The sequence below is a fragment of the Botryllus schlosseri genome, chromosome 12, assembly GCF_051294905.1.
Source record: "Botryllus schlosseri isolate E-star chromosome 12, Bs_hap1, whole genome shotgun sequence".
Classification (NCBI taxonomy): Eukaryota; Metazoa; Chordata; class Ascidiacea; order Stolidobranchia; family Styelidae; genus Botryllus; species Botryllus schlosseri.
The window spans coordinates 6,485,292-6,504,354 of NC_137247.1; the positions used below are offsets into that span (position 1 = coordinate 6,485,292).

Sequence of the window (19,063 nt, forward strand, 5' to 3'; positions counted from 1 at the left end):
TACTTGACTCGAATCATTACGCATGACTCGACCCAAGTCGTTGACTCGGCTTATTTTATATGACTTGAAGATGAAGAAATTTGCGAATCATAATGGCTAGATCAACGCAACTGACGAATTCTGCCGACATCGCTATTTGTCATCACTGCTGTCGTTGCACTTGTCTGATATCAGATATACCGCCGTAAAAACAACAGACAATGGTACATAGTAGCAATGCATTGTACAAAATCATCCAGTGATGAAGAGGTAATGGATCCTCAATCCAAGTACTCAAGACTTTTCGATTATACAAGAAAACAATAGAAGCAAAGTTCAAGTAGAGCCGATGAAATGATTCAGCAGGTCAAGTACTTGGAAGAGACTGATAAGCTCATGTGTGGATTTGAAGGCAATGATTCTTTGCATTTTTGGACGACTAGGAAAAATGAGTATCCAATGCTCTTCAGTGTGGTTCAAAAATGCTTGTCAATTCCTGCATATAGTGCACCAGGGGGACGTGTATTCAGTAGATGTGGATTTATTCCAATACCATGCCACTTTAACATATCTGAGGATCTTCTTTCCAATTCTGTATTTTTGAAGTGTAACTCATTGATTTGATCTGTTGTCTGTGAAAACACACAATAGGCTACCCTCCGTCCATTCGACGTTTTGTTAGGTATGTGCTTTGTGCACGTGAGTATAATAATGAGAGACTAATGTTGTGTGATGTTTGTACAATATGGTTGTTCAAATTTAAGTTCTTTTTTATTTTACTGGGTGGCTACTTGATAAAATTGTTATGTTGCATAAAAAGAACAATGAATCTGGCTTAATTTTAAAAAGTAGAATCAATGATATTAGAGGAGAAAATTTTGGATTTGAAAACAAATGGAGTATTTTTAGTGATAAATTCTTTCATATGATATAATTATATATCGGTAAGCCGACTATTTTTTCATATCCAAAATATTCCACTCTAATAACGTCGCTTCTCCTAGTTGGAATTGAGCCAAATTTGCTATATTAATCATATTTTTACACAATCTAACAATATCATGAGGTGGCCGGAAAAATTCGAAAATCTCTATTTGTAAGAGATTTTTTTATTGTAGGGAAAATTCGACTAAGATACAGTAAATCATCACTGAAGTAACGCCCCGGCGGCTATTTCGGGAGATGAACAGGAAGTTGACCTTTTTTTAGTCAACCACTTGATAATGTGAAAGAAAAACTGTACCCCTACATAAATATGCATCTGTCAATTCTCAATCAGCTGGTATCTAAACGTGAATTCGTTGGTTCTTTATCAGATAGTATGTAGAGTTGTAGACGTGAATTCGCTGGTTCTCTATACGCTATTGGTGAGCTGTCGTCGTGATGTGCTCGTAATAAAAAATAAATGCTTGTATTTGTGATGTAAAAGACTGACAAGACAGATATTTGATTTAAAGTTCTGAGATTAGTAAAGTTATCATATTGGCGGCTTGTCTCGTCCCTCTGTAGCATCGGTAAATGAGGCCAGGAACTGTCCGTTATCTGCCTAAATAAACATGTGCATTGTGCAAAGACTCTGATAGGGACAAAATATACGTGTTTGGCAGGCAAGGAATTCGATATCACCCACCAAGATTGAAAACATAAGTTGAACATGACTTCGATACTGTGACTTGGACTCGGACTCGAGTCATAACACCATGACTCGGACTTGATGCTCTAAACCAGTGGTTCCCAACGTGGGCGATAGCGCCCCCCAGGGGGCGATTTTGCGGTCTAGGGGGGCGAAAATAACGAAGGGGGCGATAGGGGGCGAAAACAACGAGGGGGGCGATAGGGATCGATGGCGCGTTAAAACGGCTATATTGGTGTCGGGACCGTAACTACCACACCCCGAACCCCCCAGTTGGGGGTGGAGGGCCCGAAATCGAAGGAAGCCCAAAATTATTTCGTGAATTAACATGAATGATAGAGTGATTATTTAGAAATTCATGCGACTTTTTCCAAAAATTTTCGCGATTTAATCTTTTCATGAATCTTATTGTTGGCGTCCCTATCACCCAACAAAAATACGCTTGATTTATGGAAATGGGAGACTTCGTAGTCGGCCATTACTGCGCCACGACGCACCAAGACATATGAAGTTAGAGGCCATGTAACATGCGACTCCGAGAAGCGTGCCAGAACGATCAGCAGCGAGAAGAAATTGGCCGAAAAGAATGCCCTTGCGCTGACCGAAAACTTCGATATATATACATATATGTTTAATTGTCCATAGGCGCCTCACTGGCTGGCGTCGAATGTTCCTGTCCTGGCGACCTTAACCCTACAGGACAAATGCCATCCCGCAAGGAAAAAATTATTTCCCAGTAAAGAAATATCAATATGAAATCATGTGCGTCTTTTAGTTTGGTACGTTTTGACGATTTACAGATCTTCTGAGATAGCAGATATAGGAGGTCACGAAATAGCATCATGTAAAGAAGTCAATATAACAACGATTCCGCCCGAAGATGTTTAATTATTATTTAGGGGTCCTACATTTTCCAACATACCACATCGACCATATTGACCGATTCAAACATGAATTATATAAATTTGTCGCGCTTCGCGCGTTTAGGCAGAATACGGTGACTCACCAAACAGTACATGAAATGGGACGATATAGCTGATATGTAGCGACAAAAAGCCCACTGGCTGAGGGGGACTGGGGTTCGGCTTATCACCCTATGGGGCCATAGACCAATGCTTTTTCGGGGGGGCGTCACGAAGTGCTGTTTTTCGGTTCCCAATATTTGGAGGGCGATGATCGGTGTGGAGCTTCAAAAGGGGGGCGATGAGTCGAAAAGGTTATGAACAACTGCTCTAAACGATGACTTGGGCTCGGACTCGACTCGGTGATGAATTGAAAATGACTCAACTTGACTCGAGTCAAAACCACAAAAATAAGATTGACTCGTGACTCGGAACCATGTGACTTGGTTACAACCCTGCTGAAGCGTCGGAGGTTTATCGGAGGTTCTCCTCCCCTATGTTCCCGAACAAATAAACGATCAAATACAAATTCAAGTAAGAGAGAGAGAAAAAAAATCAAGGAAATCGAAAAATTAAAGTAAACGACCGAACACTGTCACATTACTGGATGGGATGCCAGATTGCGAGACCGTACCTCGTCGTTTCGACATCCTCCTATCCGTAGTTTTTGTTCTGCGTCGACCTTCTTTACCACATTTGATTGCGGCACCGGCACCGCGGTTGAGAACCACTGCAATATATTGTCGATTCGCGAAATCAATGGTGCATTGTTTCACCGCGTTGCGATTGTCGGATTGTTAACTAACAAGCGCTGAAGCAGTTAAATTCGTGTCTCATATGTTATTGTTTTCTCTCATATTCATCGGTGATTTTGAGCGGACTGAGGTGCTCTGAAATGATTGTTATTTAGTTTTTCGAAATCAGTGTGACGATAGGATTCGATATGAAGGCCTACCAGTTATTAGAAATTATGAAATTATGAACTGTGTTTGATGAATTGTGCTATCACGGGTGAGGCTGTAGGCTCGCCTAAACCATACCTCTCCTTTCACGCTATATGTACGAACAGTAAGTATGCAATTTCCGTTATTTTCGGTGAAAAAAATCTTCAAAAATATGTCATTCATTACCCAGGATCTATGAACATCGATAAGATTACCAGTAAGCTTTCAAGATTTTTAACAACTTTTTTCCAGATTTTCTGAAGAGAGGTGACGGGCACGGCCACACTTACCTGGTGAGTATTTCCTTGACTGTTCAAATGTTTCCACGACACTGTGCCACCGCGAAAATGCGCAGCAATTGAGAAGGATACTTGCAGAGTGATAACTATAAGGATTCCAGCTATTCTCATGAACTCCATGATCGTTATATGTCAGAGTAACGGAAAGTGGAAATGTATGGTACTACTTCCATATATTTATACGCGATTTGATGTTGTTGTTTCATGAATTCGAACATCCTGTTTCGCTCGCTAGCGATGCGAACTGAAGTTTATCAAAACATTCCCGACTGCCGGAATGCGCGTGTCAAGCATCTATCTCCAATATGAAGAATTTAAAAGCTCCAATTTTCGACAAGACAAACCCGGTTGATGCAGTTGTTTTGAAGATAGTTAATAATATTGTCCAGCTTCGCCCATCGGTTATCTAAAAACCCTGCGGACTTAAACGCGTTATATTTCTTCAAGGACGTTCTTCTACCACAACTACAGTTCAGGACATTTATTCACAAAATAAAAGTGCCAATTAGTTCCAATTGATTCATGGAATTTCACACAATAGAATGCATTTTCATTGCATGATTCATTTCAAGCTATTCGATCCAACTTTTAGTAGCGTAATATTGCAGAATGGTGGTGAATGGTGATAGAAGTCGCCTGTTCTGCAAATCAAAACGTAGTCACCAGGACGTTCGGTGTATCGTATGTGCGAACATCACACCAATCACGCATTCTGCAGGTTTTTAGCATAGTTTTATTTGCAGTCGACACTCTGATGAAATAAAAACCGGCCCATAAATCTTCGATTCTACGTAGCCGTCTCACGAATTCGAAACAGCTATAGGTCAGGGACGGGCAAACTTTTCACCTCGCGGGCCGCATTCAACGTCTGAATACATTCGTGGACCGCATTATAGTATAACTGGAATTATAAGCCAAGACGGGAACTTTCATTTGATTATATCGTAACTATATAGAGCAGTGGCGGCTCGTGACAATTTCGGGTGGTGGGGCAAGGGCTGCAAGCGACTTTTTATCAAGATGACGTCACAATGGCGTTTCCAACGTAAACAAGTAACTTGGTGGTACGGTAACACGAACTTTCCGACAACAGTGATTTTAACGTATGTGCCGCGAGAGGTCTGCCGGTCAGCTGTGACTTGAAGTGTGGTAACTGCGTAAACGACGTACGCAATTAAGATTCGACACGTTCATGTTCGCACTATAGCTGACTAATTATCTGCAGAAATGGAAATGACTATAGCTCGAGAGATTGCGTAAGCCTAACTGGAAAGGTCAACGAGTTCGGATACATACGCAATTGTTATCTCATAGATTGGACATGTCATATTGAATCCAAAACATCATTTTGAAGAACTACGGATAGCAGCCTCGGAAATTCGGTCCCGGTACCGCATAGGAGATTTTGGCCTTGAGGCTGGAGACTGTCACACGACACATACGGCTTACGAGTGTCTATATGTCTGCTGCAAAATCGCCTTTGGAAAATATATTACCGAATAAATACGTGGATGAATGCCGAAAACTTGGTACACTGTTACATGAAATCATCGAGAAGTAGCCTCATGGCCGTTTTCGGTATGGTACACTGTCAAAATTAATACGAACAGACCAACACCGAATTTTGCGTAGAATTTACTGAGGAAAAGGCTGATCAAGCGATCTGCTGTGAGCCGCCATCGAAAACGAAACAGATATCGCGCTTGACAGGGGTTGTAATTGTAAGCAAATGGCCTGAAGGCCACCAATTCACGTTCACGGTGAAATTGACATTGGAAAATATAAAATAAAAGTAAATATTTGAATGCAAACCGAGGATGTTAGTAAACTGTTTCATTATATCATCATCACATCACCTATCTCAGTATAGAACACAGTTAGCGTTAACACAGATACACCGGCTTTTGCGTGAAATCCGCAATGCGTTAGGTAGGCTAAGTGTCAGATCAGCGCACATCTATACCATACTCGACCTTGATAACGAAATTGCTGCCCTAATCATTGAGTGCCAACCTTGAGACTTAGCATAGCGTTCTATACTAAAATCAAGACATACCATGCAAAAGCTCATGACTAATACTAATACCGGCTTTTGAGTAAAATCTGTTTGCGATATAGAACGGATCAGCACACACTCAACTTCGAAAACGGAATTACTACCATAAACTTTTAGTAGAAACCCTGAAACTTGGGACAGTGTTAAATACCACCATCACGACATGACATACCAAGTTTCAAGAATTATCTTGTGGTGAAACACCATCAAAATCGACCTATACCAGCAAAGGTCGACTAAACGCATATGACGGTAACCGAGTTCAGATATAGATACGATTGTTACATCACACCTTAAGGGCGACCAGGCTACGTTGCCCCACCTGCTCGGCAATTTTATGAATAGGAGAGGGTAAATCAGTGTTTCTTTATTGTGCGCGGCTTTGAGAGAATAGATAGTGAAAGCTTGTTATGAGCGCTACCGGGGCATGCCCCGGCTAGGCATTCGCAAAGCGAAAACACGAAGAGAATTCGATTTTCGCAGAGACTTCGCTATATATGGGCAATGGGCATTTACAAGCGAAAGGACTACACTAGAAGAATACGATTTTCGCTGTGATTTCGGTATATATAGATTGCTGTGCGTCTATAAATGGTAAAGAATTGTTATTGAACAGAATTTCAGGTGGGGCAATGCCCCAGTTGCCCTATAGGACGAGCCGCCACTGATATAGAGACATGGAGTTAAGACATATATATATGGAATAAAAGAATTCAAACATTCATTGGATGATAACGCACATGCGTCAGATCAGCGATCGGCTCGTAGATATGCTAATTCTGCGTTTGATTTAGCTTCAGAACACTAAATGATATCATCGTACCCAGCAGGTTACCTATAAATACGATTTTGCAAAAGGCTTACTATGTTAGACTTGCCTTATTCACGTTCTTTTGTGAGGACGACATCAACATAATTTAACGTCATCTCAAACATTTGACTAGTTTGATTGATTGATTTTCACCTCGTAATTTGATATATTGGGTCAATAATTAAGATATTCGGATTCAAGAGATGTTTCAATTTGCAGCAACGAATTCATCACAACAATGTCATATAATATGACAAGTAATACACTTTGCGTTACTTTCGACGCCGAAACAGAAGTACATATCAGTCGATTTGCTATTGATTGCATCAAAGCATTCATCTTCGACTTGTCGCTTTTTGTATTGATTTGGACAACTCATTATGAATGAATTGAGGCCAAAGTTATGGAAAAGTGACACCTAACTGCGCATATGTAGGACGAATCTACCCAACACACGCACGTAATGGTTTTTCAAGCACAGCACTGAATGATAGAGTTCTGTTCTAATTTCATACTCCTAAAAGCGTACGAATATTTACCATTTCGCTATTTCAGCCAGAACGCAGAAATCATGCCGACCAGTGTAATTTGTCTAGTAGCCAATTGGTACAAGATTAACAATCAAATGAAAGGTATTGTTATATCCGAATATATTCAGAGATTGACACAGGTGCGGGTATGGATTTACAACACTACTCGAATAATATCCCAAAAACACAATGATATCGAAGTTAGGGAGAAATTCTTGTTGGGTCAAACTCCTGTGTCGATACTGTTTCTCTCTTGTCGTGTGGGAACGTCGTTTCGACTTATATTATCAGTGAGACGCTAATATTATCTGAAGATGCGAGAATGCATTTTCAAATTATTCAATCCCTCTATCAGTCATGTCGGCATTTACATACCATACGCCACCGAATTCCAGAGGTGGTCAGTAACGAAGTACTTCTACTTTTTCGAAGTACTCAAGTAGTTTTCCTCTACTTCTGGTAATTACTCAAGTAGATCTGAATTTCACTACTTCTACTTCTACTTAATAATTTTTTGTGATCTACTTACTTACTTTTCGCTATTTTTAGTTTGTCAAGTAGAAGTAGTTTAATCCTCAAATCAGGAAGATAGCTTGAGTAATTTCGGGACTGTTTTCACGGAGTATCGACATTTAATTTTCATAAAAGTTGAGTTAAGCCTAGAATTTTGGTCGCGCCTTGCGCGCAGTGCATGCGGAGTGTCCAGTATGATTTCACGAAAGTATCGTTGAATATAATTTAGGTAGCGGGTGGGCGTGGTTCCGTTCACACCGCATTGTCACCCTTCGCCATATCAAATATTTCATTACAGTATATATGGCTTATCATAATGTTTGAAACTGATGTTTCGCGATCTAGCATTTACTTATCATATCGTGATCTAGCTGTCCATGGCGTGTCCTAATCTGCAAAAGCGGACTCTGACTTTTCTTTAGTTTTAGAGCTGTTTCAGCATACCAGCCTTCGAAACTTTCTGGACTAAAGACATAAAATACATGTTCCGTTTTTAGATTTAGATTTCACTTGCAATTCCCAGTACCATATATTTTGATTTCTAATATCAGTTATTTTGTCTGGATAACATACATGTTGAAGTATAAAAGCAAGTGTAGTAATGCCTTCAATTTCCAGAAATAAAGCTTGCAGCAAACAATACGTTCATATTGCCAAATTTATTCCGCTGGAAGCTTTTCGACTTGCTCTCTTCAGCAGTGAACGCCAGTAAATGAGGTTAACCAAGTTCGAAATATAGAAAGAATTTTGTCATTGTGACATAATAATAACAAGAACACAGAGTCGCGAACGGCAGTAATCAGTAGGGATGGAGTGAACGTGAGGTTCACGTTCGCTTTCTATGTATGAACCTCGGGAATTTAGACGTTCACGTTCATAACAGAACCTTGGTAGGTTCTGCACTGTGAGCCTTTTTCATATATTACAATTTTCACTTCATTATGACATCTTCCGTTAAAATTTATTGCATTTCAACTGCGGGCTACTCTATTCATGGCGCTGGCAGTATAAAAATCTACAGTAAACGAGCATGCACCTTGACGATCTCAAAAGTTTTACTTGCTTCGTTACAAAAATTTGCTTGAAATATCCAGATTAATTACCGTTTGTGACTCTCTGCTGTGAGCTTGACCCGCAATCACACAACATCACGAGCGAAATGCGTAGTCAGCAATGATGCTTAGTCGAACAATCAATGAGATCGATATCGTTTTCTGATGTAAAAAGTCTAGCAGGTGTTCGGGGTCAATCTTCACTTCATAGGTTCACTGTATCAATGAAACCAAATCCGTACGATGGAGGTGTTGGCTACTGCTGTATAACTTGTTAATGGAGTAAAATCGGTAGCAAGTATAGAAACCCGTTTTACACTCTGCCTAATATCAATGTAGCAATACTCGGACGCCGAATACATTGTCCGGTCTGGGCTAGACCGTTAAAGCGTAAACTTTTATTCCCTGGTAAGTCCTCGTCGAAATATTTGGCAAAGCGACGAAAGACATTGATTTTATGGGAGTATTATATCCTTTGATTGCCTCAGTTGATACATTTAGCGACGTTTAAAACGCCAATATGTACTTCGGCATTGTGGCATTATGTGGCCCGAGTTGTCGCTAGGTATCGCGTAGGCTACAGTGTACACTGCACACGTGTACATTGATATAGGCTATCACTTCACTGAAAGATAGGATTGGAATTAGCAATAAGACGTCACGTGACGTCATGAGGTTCACGCAGAACCTTTCAAAAAGGTTCACGTTCACACGAACCTGAACGTTTCTGTGATTCACACCATCCCTACTAATCAGCACACGGTTACGGTACAGCACACCCAAAATCAGCTGTAAAACTATAGATAACTAGCCTACGGAGGTTATTTATCTCTAGTAAAACAGCCGAATGACAAAACAACACTAATGGAAGATTCCCAGCGTGTAGAGATGTTTCTTCCGGCGACACAATATAGCATTTTTACGGTGCACCATATTTTGTATTAACGTTTACTAATCGCACAATGTGTTTGCACCGTATCTAACACACCATCTCCGTATTGCTCTTCGACTAATCTACAGACCTTATAGTATGGGGGAGTGCGCAATACCATGACATTTTCTAAAACGTGCTGTTTGAGTAAACAGGGAATTAGTATCACATTTCCATATCAATACTCAGGGTTGTAATGACTCGAGTCATGACTCGACTCGAGTCAGACTCGAGTCACGATTTTCGGATGACTCGACTCGACGTATTTTGAGAAAATGACTCGACTCGACTCGAGTCGATTTGTGTATTGACTCGACTTGGACTCGAGTCATTGCGCATGACTCGAAGCAAGTCATTGACTCGAGATTCAGACGGCGAAGACCGACATTTCATTGTAATTTCGAAGCCAACAGACTATTGGGATTTCGTTTGTTGGTACTGATGCTTGAAAATGCGACCAGAAACTGCTAAAAGTGAGGAAAATTGATATATTATGAATGCGAACCATTCAATATCACCAAACAGAGTTAAAAAAGTGGGTCTAAGAACACTTTAACTGGAAACTGAGCAGTCAACACAATGACTTGGACTCGGACTCGAGTCATAATACCATGACTCGGACTCGATCCTCTGTTCGCTGACTTGGACTCGGACTTGACTCGGTGGGAATTGAAAATGACTCGACTCGACTCGAGTCAAAAATATAAAAGTGAGATTGACTTGTGACTCGGAGCCTTGTGACTTGGTTACAACCCTGTCAATACTATCGTTTTCATCCCATGATGTGGACGAATGCTTATCCTTATGATATCGAAAATTGAATACCTGCTGGTATGCATCAATACGAATCAAGTTCGTCACCTTTCGCATAGCTCAATTTGCACCTTTTTACAATCCATGTGAACGAGTTAGGATCGTTTTCACAACTACTTACTTACTTGAGTACTTTTAAAGTCAGTCAATTCTACTTCTACTTCAAGTAGTTTTAGGTTGCTCATGGAAGAAGTACTTTTACTTGTACTTAAGTAGATTTTTTCGTCGATACTTCTACTTCTACTTGAGTAGCTTTCTTGACTACTTTGACCACCTCTGCGTAAATTACGGGTAGCCTCTGAATAACGCTGGGCTCATTTGGCAATGATAGGATCAATGCGTTTGGAAGTATTAAAGTCGAAGATTTCGCAGAACATGCGTCTGGCGTTTTGTGCAAAGGCTTTATCCCGGACGACCTGTCTCATCTTCATCTCTGAGCAGCACAGCTTGTGAAGGATGTCGTCATCATCCCCCCCCCAATAAATTCCCCTCCAAACTGTTCCGTTGAAGTTTCTCATGTACGCTCATGTACGCTGTTTCTCATGTACGCTGTACTTACTGCTTAAACTATCCGAATTACTATCCACCTGTACAATATATCTGGAAAAGCCGATATTGTCGTCTTTTTGAACTGCCAGTCAAGAACTACACAGAACACAGGACGTTCGTGTTAGCTACTGCAGAAGTGCCAGTTAAGTATAAACTGTAAGCTGATTTCCGTAGACCACGGACTTGCCGTATACTATCGCAGACTAACGGACGGCTACTACCTGATGTCGCAGCGTAGGCTATATATACGCGCAATAAAATCAAGATATGCACACAGCGACACTAAAGGGTGATGGACACTAGTTTACATTGAAGGCGAAGGCTCTGTTTGCTTATTATAATTTGGAGCGCCTCATTACGCCTCAATACGCTTCATTACGCTTCGCCTCACTGCGCTCGAAAATCGATCTCCGAGCGTTTTTTTCGTGGCGTAGGGAAGCGCACAGCGGCGGCAACTCGGACTCGCGGTCGTAGTCGAATCAGTATATCGCGATGCCGGTATTGATGAGTAGAGACGGAAAGAAAAAACGACTCCTTGGCGTTGACTTTGCTACTTTTGACTGAAACTGAAGAAAAGAAAAGATTGAGGGTTGACCCAATATTGAAGAAAAGAGAAACTTTAGGTAGGTAGACCACTAATGCTTTATATTACTCTTATGAAATGAAGTATTTCCCAGTACCAATTTTAACCTACTCAGAATCGGTTCGTGTGCTGGAAAAAGTTGTCTGACAGGCCAGATGCGACTCGCGGGTCGTATGTTTGACGACCCTGCTCTAGAACCATCCGTGCAAAAAGCGATATCATTTTTGGCTGATTTCAATTTTTGAAGTTTCACCGGCCCGCCAAATACCTTATAAAATTTTATCGGTCCACTAGGTGAAAATTTGAGAACCACTGCTCAGCACTTATGTGAAGTACCATAAATGCTTTTTTCAACTCATAAATACTATTCAATGGCATAGCCAATTCTCAATTATCTCACTATCCTTTCCACTTGGCTATTTCAATGAGGTGGACCAATTTCCTGCTAATCCGTGCCGTATCTTTTTTTTGTGTTTATTGGCGATGTGTCCATCCAAACACCACCATAGGCCCTTGTCAAGATCAAAACAAATAGGAAAGACATCCCTACCTCTACCGCAGTGGTTCCCAACCTTTTTCGGTGTCAGGGCCAAATTTAGAATTTCAGAGTCGGTCGGGGTCGCACCAATACCAGGGCAATGAAACATACCCAAAATAGTCATCAATATATGAAAATCGGCAGTATTCTGATCAATCGTTATTGTTATGGTCATTGTGCTGCTGCGCTCCCAGTGCTCAGAACAATCGACCCTTGGTGGCTATTTAGGAGTAGTTTTATTGCGCTGGCGAGATTTCAATTCGTATTTTTGGATTCATTGCAACACTAGCTTTCGATAATGACCAGACCCATTAAATTATTCAGACGCTTCGGTCGTGAGCTATAGGACTACCAATTATGCTGCTTTCGGGGCAGTTTTGTGAGTCAGCTTTTATCGCCTATAAGCGCGAAAATTTTCTATAATTCAGATTGAATCGGTCAATACGATCGGGAATCGAATATATATTGCCATCAATTTTTATCCTCTCTCTGCTCGCGTAATCAGTTTTACATGTAGAGCCGAGGGAGGTGTGTTTGAAAAGGTGGGACTACTCAAAAATAATTAAACATCTACTAGCGTATACCCGTTGGCAGGTACGAAACAGCACTTCGTCAGCCCCCTCCCCAAAAATAATAATAAATAAAAATAAAATAAACTTGGGTCTTGGGCTCCCATAGGATGATAAACATACCCCTGTTACCTTTTCGCTGTTGCCACAAAACTAATGGAACTGTTAAGTGGGCCAGAGCGAAGCGCGAAAATTTTCGATAATTGATGATAAAATCGGTCAATATGATCGGGAATTGCATATATATTGCTATCAATTTCTTGTCCTCGCTTCTCACGTAATCAGATTAACCGGTAGAGCCGAGTAAGGTGTCTTGGAAACTGTAGGGCCCGTTGGTATGATTCCGTAACAAGTTATTTCGTGACCTCCTGTCTGCTATATCAAAAATATAGAATCGCCCAAACGTAGGCTTCTTAACTGAAAGACGCACACGATTTCAAATTGTTATTTCTTCACTGGAATATAATTTTTCCCTGTCCCGTGAGGTTCAGATTACCTAGGCAGTATTTTGTATATATAACGAAGTCTTCAGTCATCATAAGGGCAGTCCTGTTGGGCCAAGGTTTTCTCGCTGCCGATCGTTCTGACCCACTTCTTGGAGTCGCATGTTACATGGCCTAAAACTTAATATGTCTTGGTGCGTCGTGGCGCGGTAATGGCCAACGCCGATTTGCCCAATGCCTATTTTTATAAATTTTACGCATTTTTTCTTGGGGATGACTACCCAAAAATCTCGATATTTGGCAGCATGAAATCACGCCTAGAGTGAAAAATTTTTGAAAAAGATGCATAATTTTGAAAAAACACTCTATAATTTATGCTAATTCACGAAATAATTTTTTGCCCCGTTGGGGGTTTCACATGCGGCAGTTATGGTCCTGTCTTTACCTAGTGACGATAGCAATCTACTCACTTTCCTGCAATCCTAATTAAAAACTCCAGACTCCAAGCCAAGCAAGTGTATTTTATAAATATAAATTTTATTTGTTGTCATAACTCGATTTCCTAATATTTTCTGGGGGCCGCAAGAAGGCTAACTGGGGGCCGCGGTTGGGAATCATTGCTCTACAGGCATACCTGGAAATCCAATGTTGCCTCTCAGCTGCGCACGTGCGCAAATGCGCAGTGCTGACATGGTCTCTGCGAACACAAAATCCAAGTTGCACACGAAAAATCCGAAGTGATGACCATTTTTTTAGTCGTTACGCACTGTCGTCCAAGTGTCTGCGCAGTAAGTTGGTGAGTGTGCGCAGACTCGTCAAAAATTAGAGGTAACATTGCCTGGAACATGATTTTTAGTCATGACCGAGTGATGCAATTGGTCACCGTAAATACTATTATTTGTAAAATGAACGAAATTCCAATTTGACTGACCTCGGGTTCTACTGGTTGGAATTGAGTCAAATTTGGTAACATGACGATTTGACGACTAAGCCGATGAAATTTGAAAAAAAAAATTGTACGCTCCTATTGCTTACATTGAAAAACAGATCATTGATTAAAACCATTTGATGTATTATTATATTTTTAGGCGAATATCATCGACTTGTTCAAGAGCTTCGGCACAATCATGAAGAAGAAGAATTGAAGAATTTAATAGAATATGGCATTTTCCAAATTGCCTCGGATCAATAGACGAGAAGCATGTCATGTCGCAAGCACCAGCCAACTCTGGCTCATTATTCTTCAACTATAAGAAATATTTTAGTATTGTGCTACTAGCAGTTGCTGATGCTTCATACAAGTTCAGACTCTGAACTTCAGAGTGGTTGACATTGGTGCGTACGGTGCTCAATGCGACAGTTCGATATTTGCGAATTCGGCCTTTGGCAAACATGTTTTGGGAAAGACATTGAGTGTACCCCCAGATAAACCGCTTCCTGGGGAAGTTGCTCCTCTCCCTCATGTTTTCATTGCGGATGAAGCATTCCCTTTGAAACCAATTTGCTAAGGCCTTTTCCTGGTTGTGATCTAGACCAGTGGTTCTCAACCTTTTTCGTCTCGCGGACCGGTAAAATTTCAAAAAATGTCTGGCGGACCGGTGAACTGTCAATATTGAAATGAAGCCAAAATGTAAAGCATGCAACCGTTTTTTGCAATTATGTGATGCTAGCGAGTGACATTTAGAGGGTTTTCATCGTATTTAATTTTATTCAAGATGGAATCCATGCGATTTTATGGTATAGTGCATGAGTATGCTGAGTCGAGGTAAAATTGCCTTGTTCAGATAAACGTGCTACCGCCGAGAGTCGTTTAGTCTTTCGCGCCGAAGGCCGTGGGTTTAAACGGCCACGCCAACTCAAATAATATTCTTCTCTTTGACTATATCAAGAGAAGAAGCGTATCGGAGTCGAACCAAGCACCTTGTCGTGCTACCTTGTTGATTGCCCACAGCCACCAGACCCAGGCTATACTCTGGCAACTACGAATACCATGCGTGCTGCAAGAAAACACATTACAGCAGCTATACTGGCTTTCCGCAAATCCGGGCCGAAAAAGCACTTCGTCAGCCCACCCCCAAAAACGTTGGTCTTGGGGCCCCCATATGGCGATAAGCCGAACTTCCGGGGGCTTCGTCCCCAGACCCTATACTTGGATGGATGTTTTCACCTGTACTTGTGATCACATCCATTCTACTCAGCGTAAGTAGAGAGTTTACGTAGCTTATCGCGACAATAGCAAAAATTTTCGATCATTCACGATTGAAGCGGTTTTCTCGCGGCCAAATTTTTGACCCAAATTTCGGAGTCCCATATGTTAACCTAAACTTCATTATGTGTGGATACGTCGTGGTGTGGTAATGGCTGACGCCGAAAGGCATATAAATCATGCGTATTTCTCGGACAAGGGCACCTAATAAGCAAGACATTTAGGGACACCAAATCGTGCAAAGCCCCAAAAGAAATTGAAAAATGTTGGAAAAAGTTTCAAATAAAACACTATGATTTATATATTTGTGTTCATTTTCGAAATAATTTTGGGTCCTTTTCAAGCTCGGCCTCGCTCCAATAGGGCGGTTTGGGGTGCCCCAGTTACGGTCCTGCACAAAATAAACGAATCGAAAACCAATGATCAAACTGCGCTGTTTATCGATGAGTGAGCTCGTATCTGTTCTGTATTTGTCGCTCCCATGTCGTCAAATGAAATGTCTTGAACTTTAAGTCAAATCGAACATGTTTCAAGCCCTAATGTTACCTCACGAAATTTTGAATCAGTTTAAAATTAGATGTTATATTTATTTTATCAAAGGACAAGCCTTCAACATTGCATCTTGAAATTGAAGTATAAAATTGTAATATACCTCGCGGACCGGCAGGAATGTCGTCGCGGACCGGCACCGGTCCGCGGACCGGCGGTTGAGAACCACTGATCTAGACAACTCAAAAAGAGTATACAATTATCGAATGAAATTATAGAATGAAATGCTGGTAATCTAATTCTAATCTAATTTGTAGAAGCTGAAAATTTTCAAGTTGTCGAAGTCTGTTCTTAATGAGAGAACATTGAAACTATTGCCACGTTGGAAGTTTTTAGGCGTCTTGCTGTCAAACACTGTTGTATGCTCCTGTGCAATATCAACTTGCTATTGGTAATTGTATCTACTGTCTCTCACTCTCGCATTAATGTTCAACAGTGGTATCAAAATGACTTGAGTCAATTTAACACATTTTGAGAAAATTGACTTGAAGTAAAGTTTTCATCTTCTTGCAGACATATATTCACCATGATCAACTTTGAATTAGTGAGACAGACATTACCATGGTTAAGATATTGCCGAAAATTATTGTAAATTTTCAAAAACTGTATTTCTTCAAGTTTTAAAAAATAGATACTATGATTGCACTGTTACGATATACGAAATTGTTGCTGTATGTGTGGCATTGAGAAAGTTGCCTACATTTATGCAACTCTAGTAGAATGCATGCTGGTCTCCATTTTCATGTTGTATTTCCTATGAAGTAGGCTACTGCACGACCGTACTAATATGAGTTTATCTGATTGTTATACTGTGAGCTGAACGAAAACATTCCGTGTTGTAGAATAAATGTATCCCTATTAACCTTTGTCGAGTGATGGACCCTGGTTTACACTGAAGCTGAAAGCTCTTCATATTTTACAAAACTTTCGCCGGACACCAATACTTGATCAGTCGTAAGGGCCTTTTTGCACAGTAAAGACCTTCTGCAGGTTGACACAAATAACAACAGGTTAGAAATGGTTCATGTTATTTACAGGAAAGAAGGCTACTGCATGCCAATATACACAAAGTATATGGGTGCATCACAATTGAAACATAAGTAAACAGTCAAAGAAGGGAACTGCATGTTAGTAAACAGTCAAAGAAGGGAACTGCATGTTATTTACAGACATTATATTTGCGCATCCCAGTAAAACCATGAAAACTGGCAAGGGATGAGGCTACTACATATTCCATGTCTCCTACTAATCTTCACTTCTATTTTCTGCAACTGCTTTCATAATTTCAATTTCCACTTTCAGCCTTTTCTCTGGATTCATACTTCTCCAAGAGCGGTGCAAGCATGCGTGCGAATAAGTCAACTTCGTCTTCTTTCTCATCTACAAAAATTAAACTAGATGCATTCAGGATATTTTTTTCATAAATAAGATTGTAATAATTACCTGCAGTAAGGCGTTCAATCGCAGAAAGAATGATTCGCTCACGATCTGACGACCGTGAGTCTCGTTTGTTTTGCTTTCCTGGAACCAGTTTGCTTAATGGCGTGCTGCAATCACTTGGCAACGGTGGTGCTGGATCTCCAGAATGCAATGGTCCTGTAGAGTGATAGGCACATAATATACATCTATTCTAGGCACATAATATACATCTATTCTATATACATAACGAAATACAATTTGGCAGGGTGTTCACAATTAATATTTGTAACTGAACTGAGCTGCTGGTAACTAAAGTCCTGACCAATGTTCCCTCCAAGCTGCGCAAACGCGCATCGCTGATCCTGATACGGTCTCTGCGCACAGAAAATCTAAGTTGTGCACAAAAAATCCGAAGTGATGACCTTTTTTTGGTATTTACGTACTGTTGTCCAAGGGTATGCGCAGTGAGTTGGTGAGTGTGCGCAGACTCGTCAAAAATTAGAGGGAACATTGGTCTTGACCAACGTCTTTCATGTTACATGAAATTTGAATGTTGTACTAACCTTGATTCTGCAAACCGCCATTCAGAACTTCAGTCAGGGTCAAAGTAACTAGTGGGTCATGTGTATCTAGAGGATCTTGTGTATCCATGATGTCATGTGTAATGTATCGACGGCATTATGTGTATCCTCCAGGGAATCCTGTTCTTCACTACAATATTCGTCAACGTTTGAATATGTGCTGGAATAAACATATGAATTTATTTCATGATAGGAAATCGTATCTAATCAGTACCGTAACTAATAGTCATTTACCTTCGGATTTCAACAACTGCATCCACGGAGATACTTCCATTTCTTTTACATTCATCAACTATGAGAAAAAATAAGCAAAGCAATTGGTGAGTAGTTCGAAGTACTGTACTCGTTTTTTTTATAATTACCTGGAAATTGTACATCCCGGCTCACGCGTTCCCAGCAGTTTGCATAGCCACTTTGTCGCCATACGATTTGTGTGACTTTAAATACAGCGCTGAGAATTGCCTTACCAATTCGATCAGTACCTCCGGATCCATTAACGCAGATTGCAAAATCACAGCCGTAATAGACATCGTGCCGGGAATGTTTGTTGTTAGCGCGCGAACAATCAGCTGATCTCAGTGACGCCTGACTGAGCACAATTTACGCTGCCAGTGTGAACCTCAGGTTCGCTTCACATAGTTTAGCTTAGTTTAGCCTAGCTTAGCTTATTCTCAGTGTACACCGCCCTTAAAGCGGAAGCGCGCGAAACGCGACTAAACAAAATTAAAAACGTGAACAATCCTGCCGCAAAACACTCTATTTTATCAACGGCCGAGTTTGGTTCAGAAATAAGTAGGTTGAATTTGTTTGGAGATATCAACGAAGACCGTATTCGCGGGATGGCGCTGCTGCGATGTCGCTTAAGGGTCCTACACACAGGATTCGGCTACCGACAAGCGACGCGATCTGCATTCAGCGCCAAGCGTTGGTAATTCACACATGGCTGCGCGTATGACGCAAAGCGGCGATTCTTTTGCCCGAAGCGGCAGACGGCAGAGTTGGTATTATTTTAACTTTTCCGTCCGTCGCTTTCGTAGTGGTCCACATTTTGGGTGAGCTTTCGCACGGTGTCGGGTCATTTAAACATGGATTCTAGTTTTATTTGGTTGGTTTGTACTTGTCTTGATATTTAAAAGTTGAAATAGTTGAATTTGGCGGCATCA

At 40.9% G+C, this 19,063-nt stretch overlaps 3 protein-coding genes and 1 long non-coding RNA gene across 4 annotated transcripts in view; 2 read left to right on the forward strand and 2 right to left on the reverse strand.

Annotated features, from left to right (window-relative positions):
- LOC145452572 (uncharacterized) overlaps window positions 1–3,901 on the reverse strand; it is a 103,018-nt gene extending 99,117 nt beyond the window's left edge. Inside the window, exon 1 of the mRNA XM_080330753.1 lies at window positions 3,749–3,901. Coding sequence (XP_080186879.1) covers window positions 3,749–3,877 — 129 coding nt within the window. The 5' untranslated portion in view covers window positions 3,878–3,901. The remainder of the gene's footprint in view (window positions 1–3,748) is intronic.
- The window catches only part of LOC145452579 (uncharacterized), a 260,305-nt gene that overhangs the window by 210,681 nt on the left and 30,561 nt on the right, over window positions 1–19,063 (forward strand). The window lies entirely within an intron of this gene.
- On the forward strand, window positions 11,302–16,762 carry LOC145452306 (uncharacterized). Its single transcript, XR_013919290.1, has 2 exons — window positions 11,302–11,635; window positions 14,234–16,762. It is a non-coding gene; the product is annotated as an uncharacterized LOC145452306 (long non-coding RNA).
- On the reverse strand, window positions 17,037–18,002 carry LOC145452305 (uncharacterized). Its single transcript, XM_080330515.1, has 3 exons — window positions 17,883–18,002; window positions 17,344–17,496; window positions 17,037–17,280 (listed from the first exon to the last, which is right to left on the reverse strand). The coding sequence occupies exons 1-3, from the start codon at window positions 17,968–17,970 to the stop codon at window positions 17,186–17,188; spliced, it is 336 nt and encodes a 111-aa protein (XP_080186641.1). The 5' UTR covers window positions 17,971–18,002; the 3' UTR covers window positions 17,037–17,185.

Excerpts from the sequence above, each read along its gene's own strand:
- LOC145452305 (XM_080330515.1), bottom strand. The coding sequence starts at position 17,970 with ATGGATACACAAGATCCTCTAGATACACATGACCCACTAGTTACTTTG. Across the intron at positions 17,497-17,882 it reads TGGCGGTTTGCAGAATCAAG|GACCATTGCATTCTGGAGAT; the intron begins GTTAGTACAACA and ends ATCACTCTACAG. Across the intron at positions 17,281-17,343 it reads GATTGAACGCCTTACTGCAG|ATGAGAAAGAAGACGAAGTT; the intron begins GTAATTATTACA and ends TAATTTTTGTAG.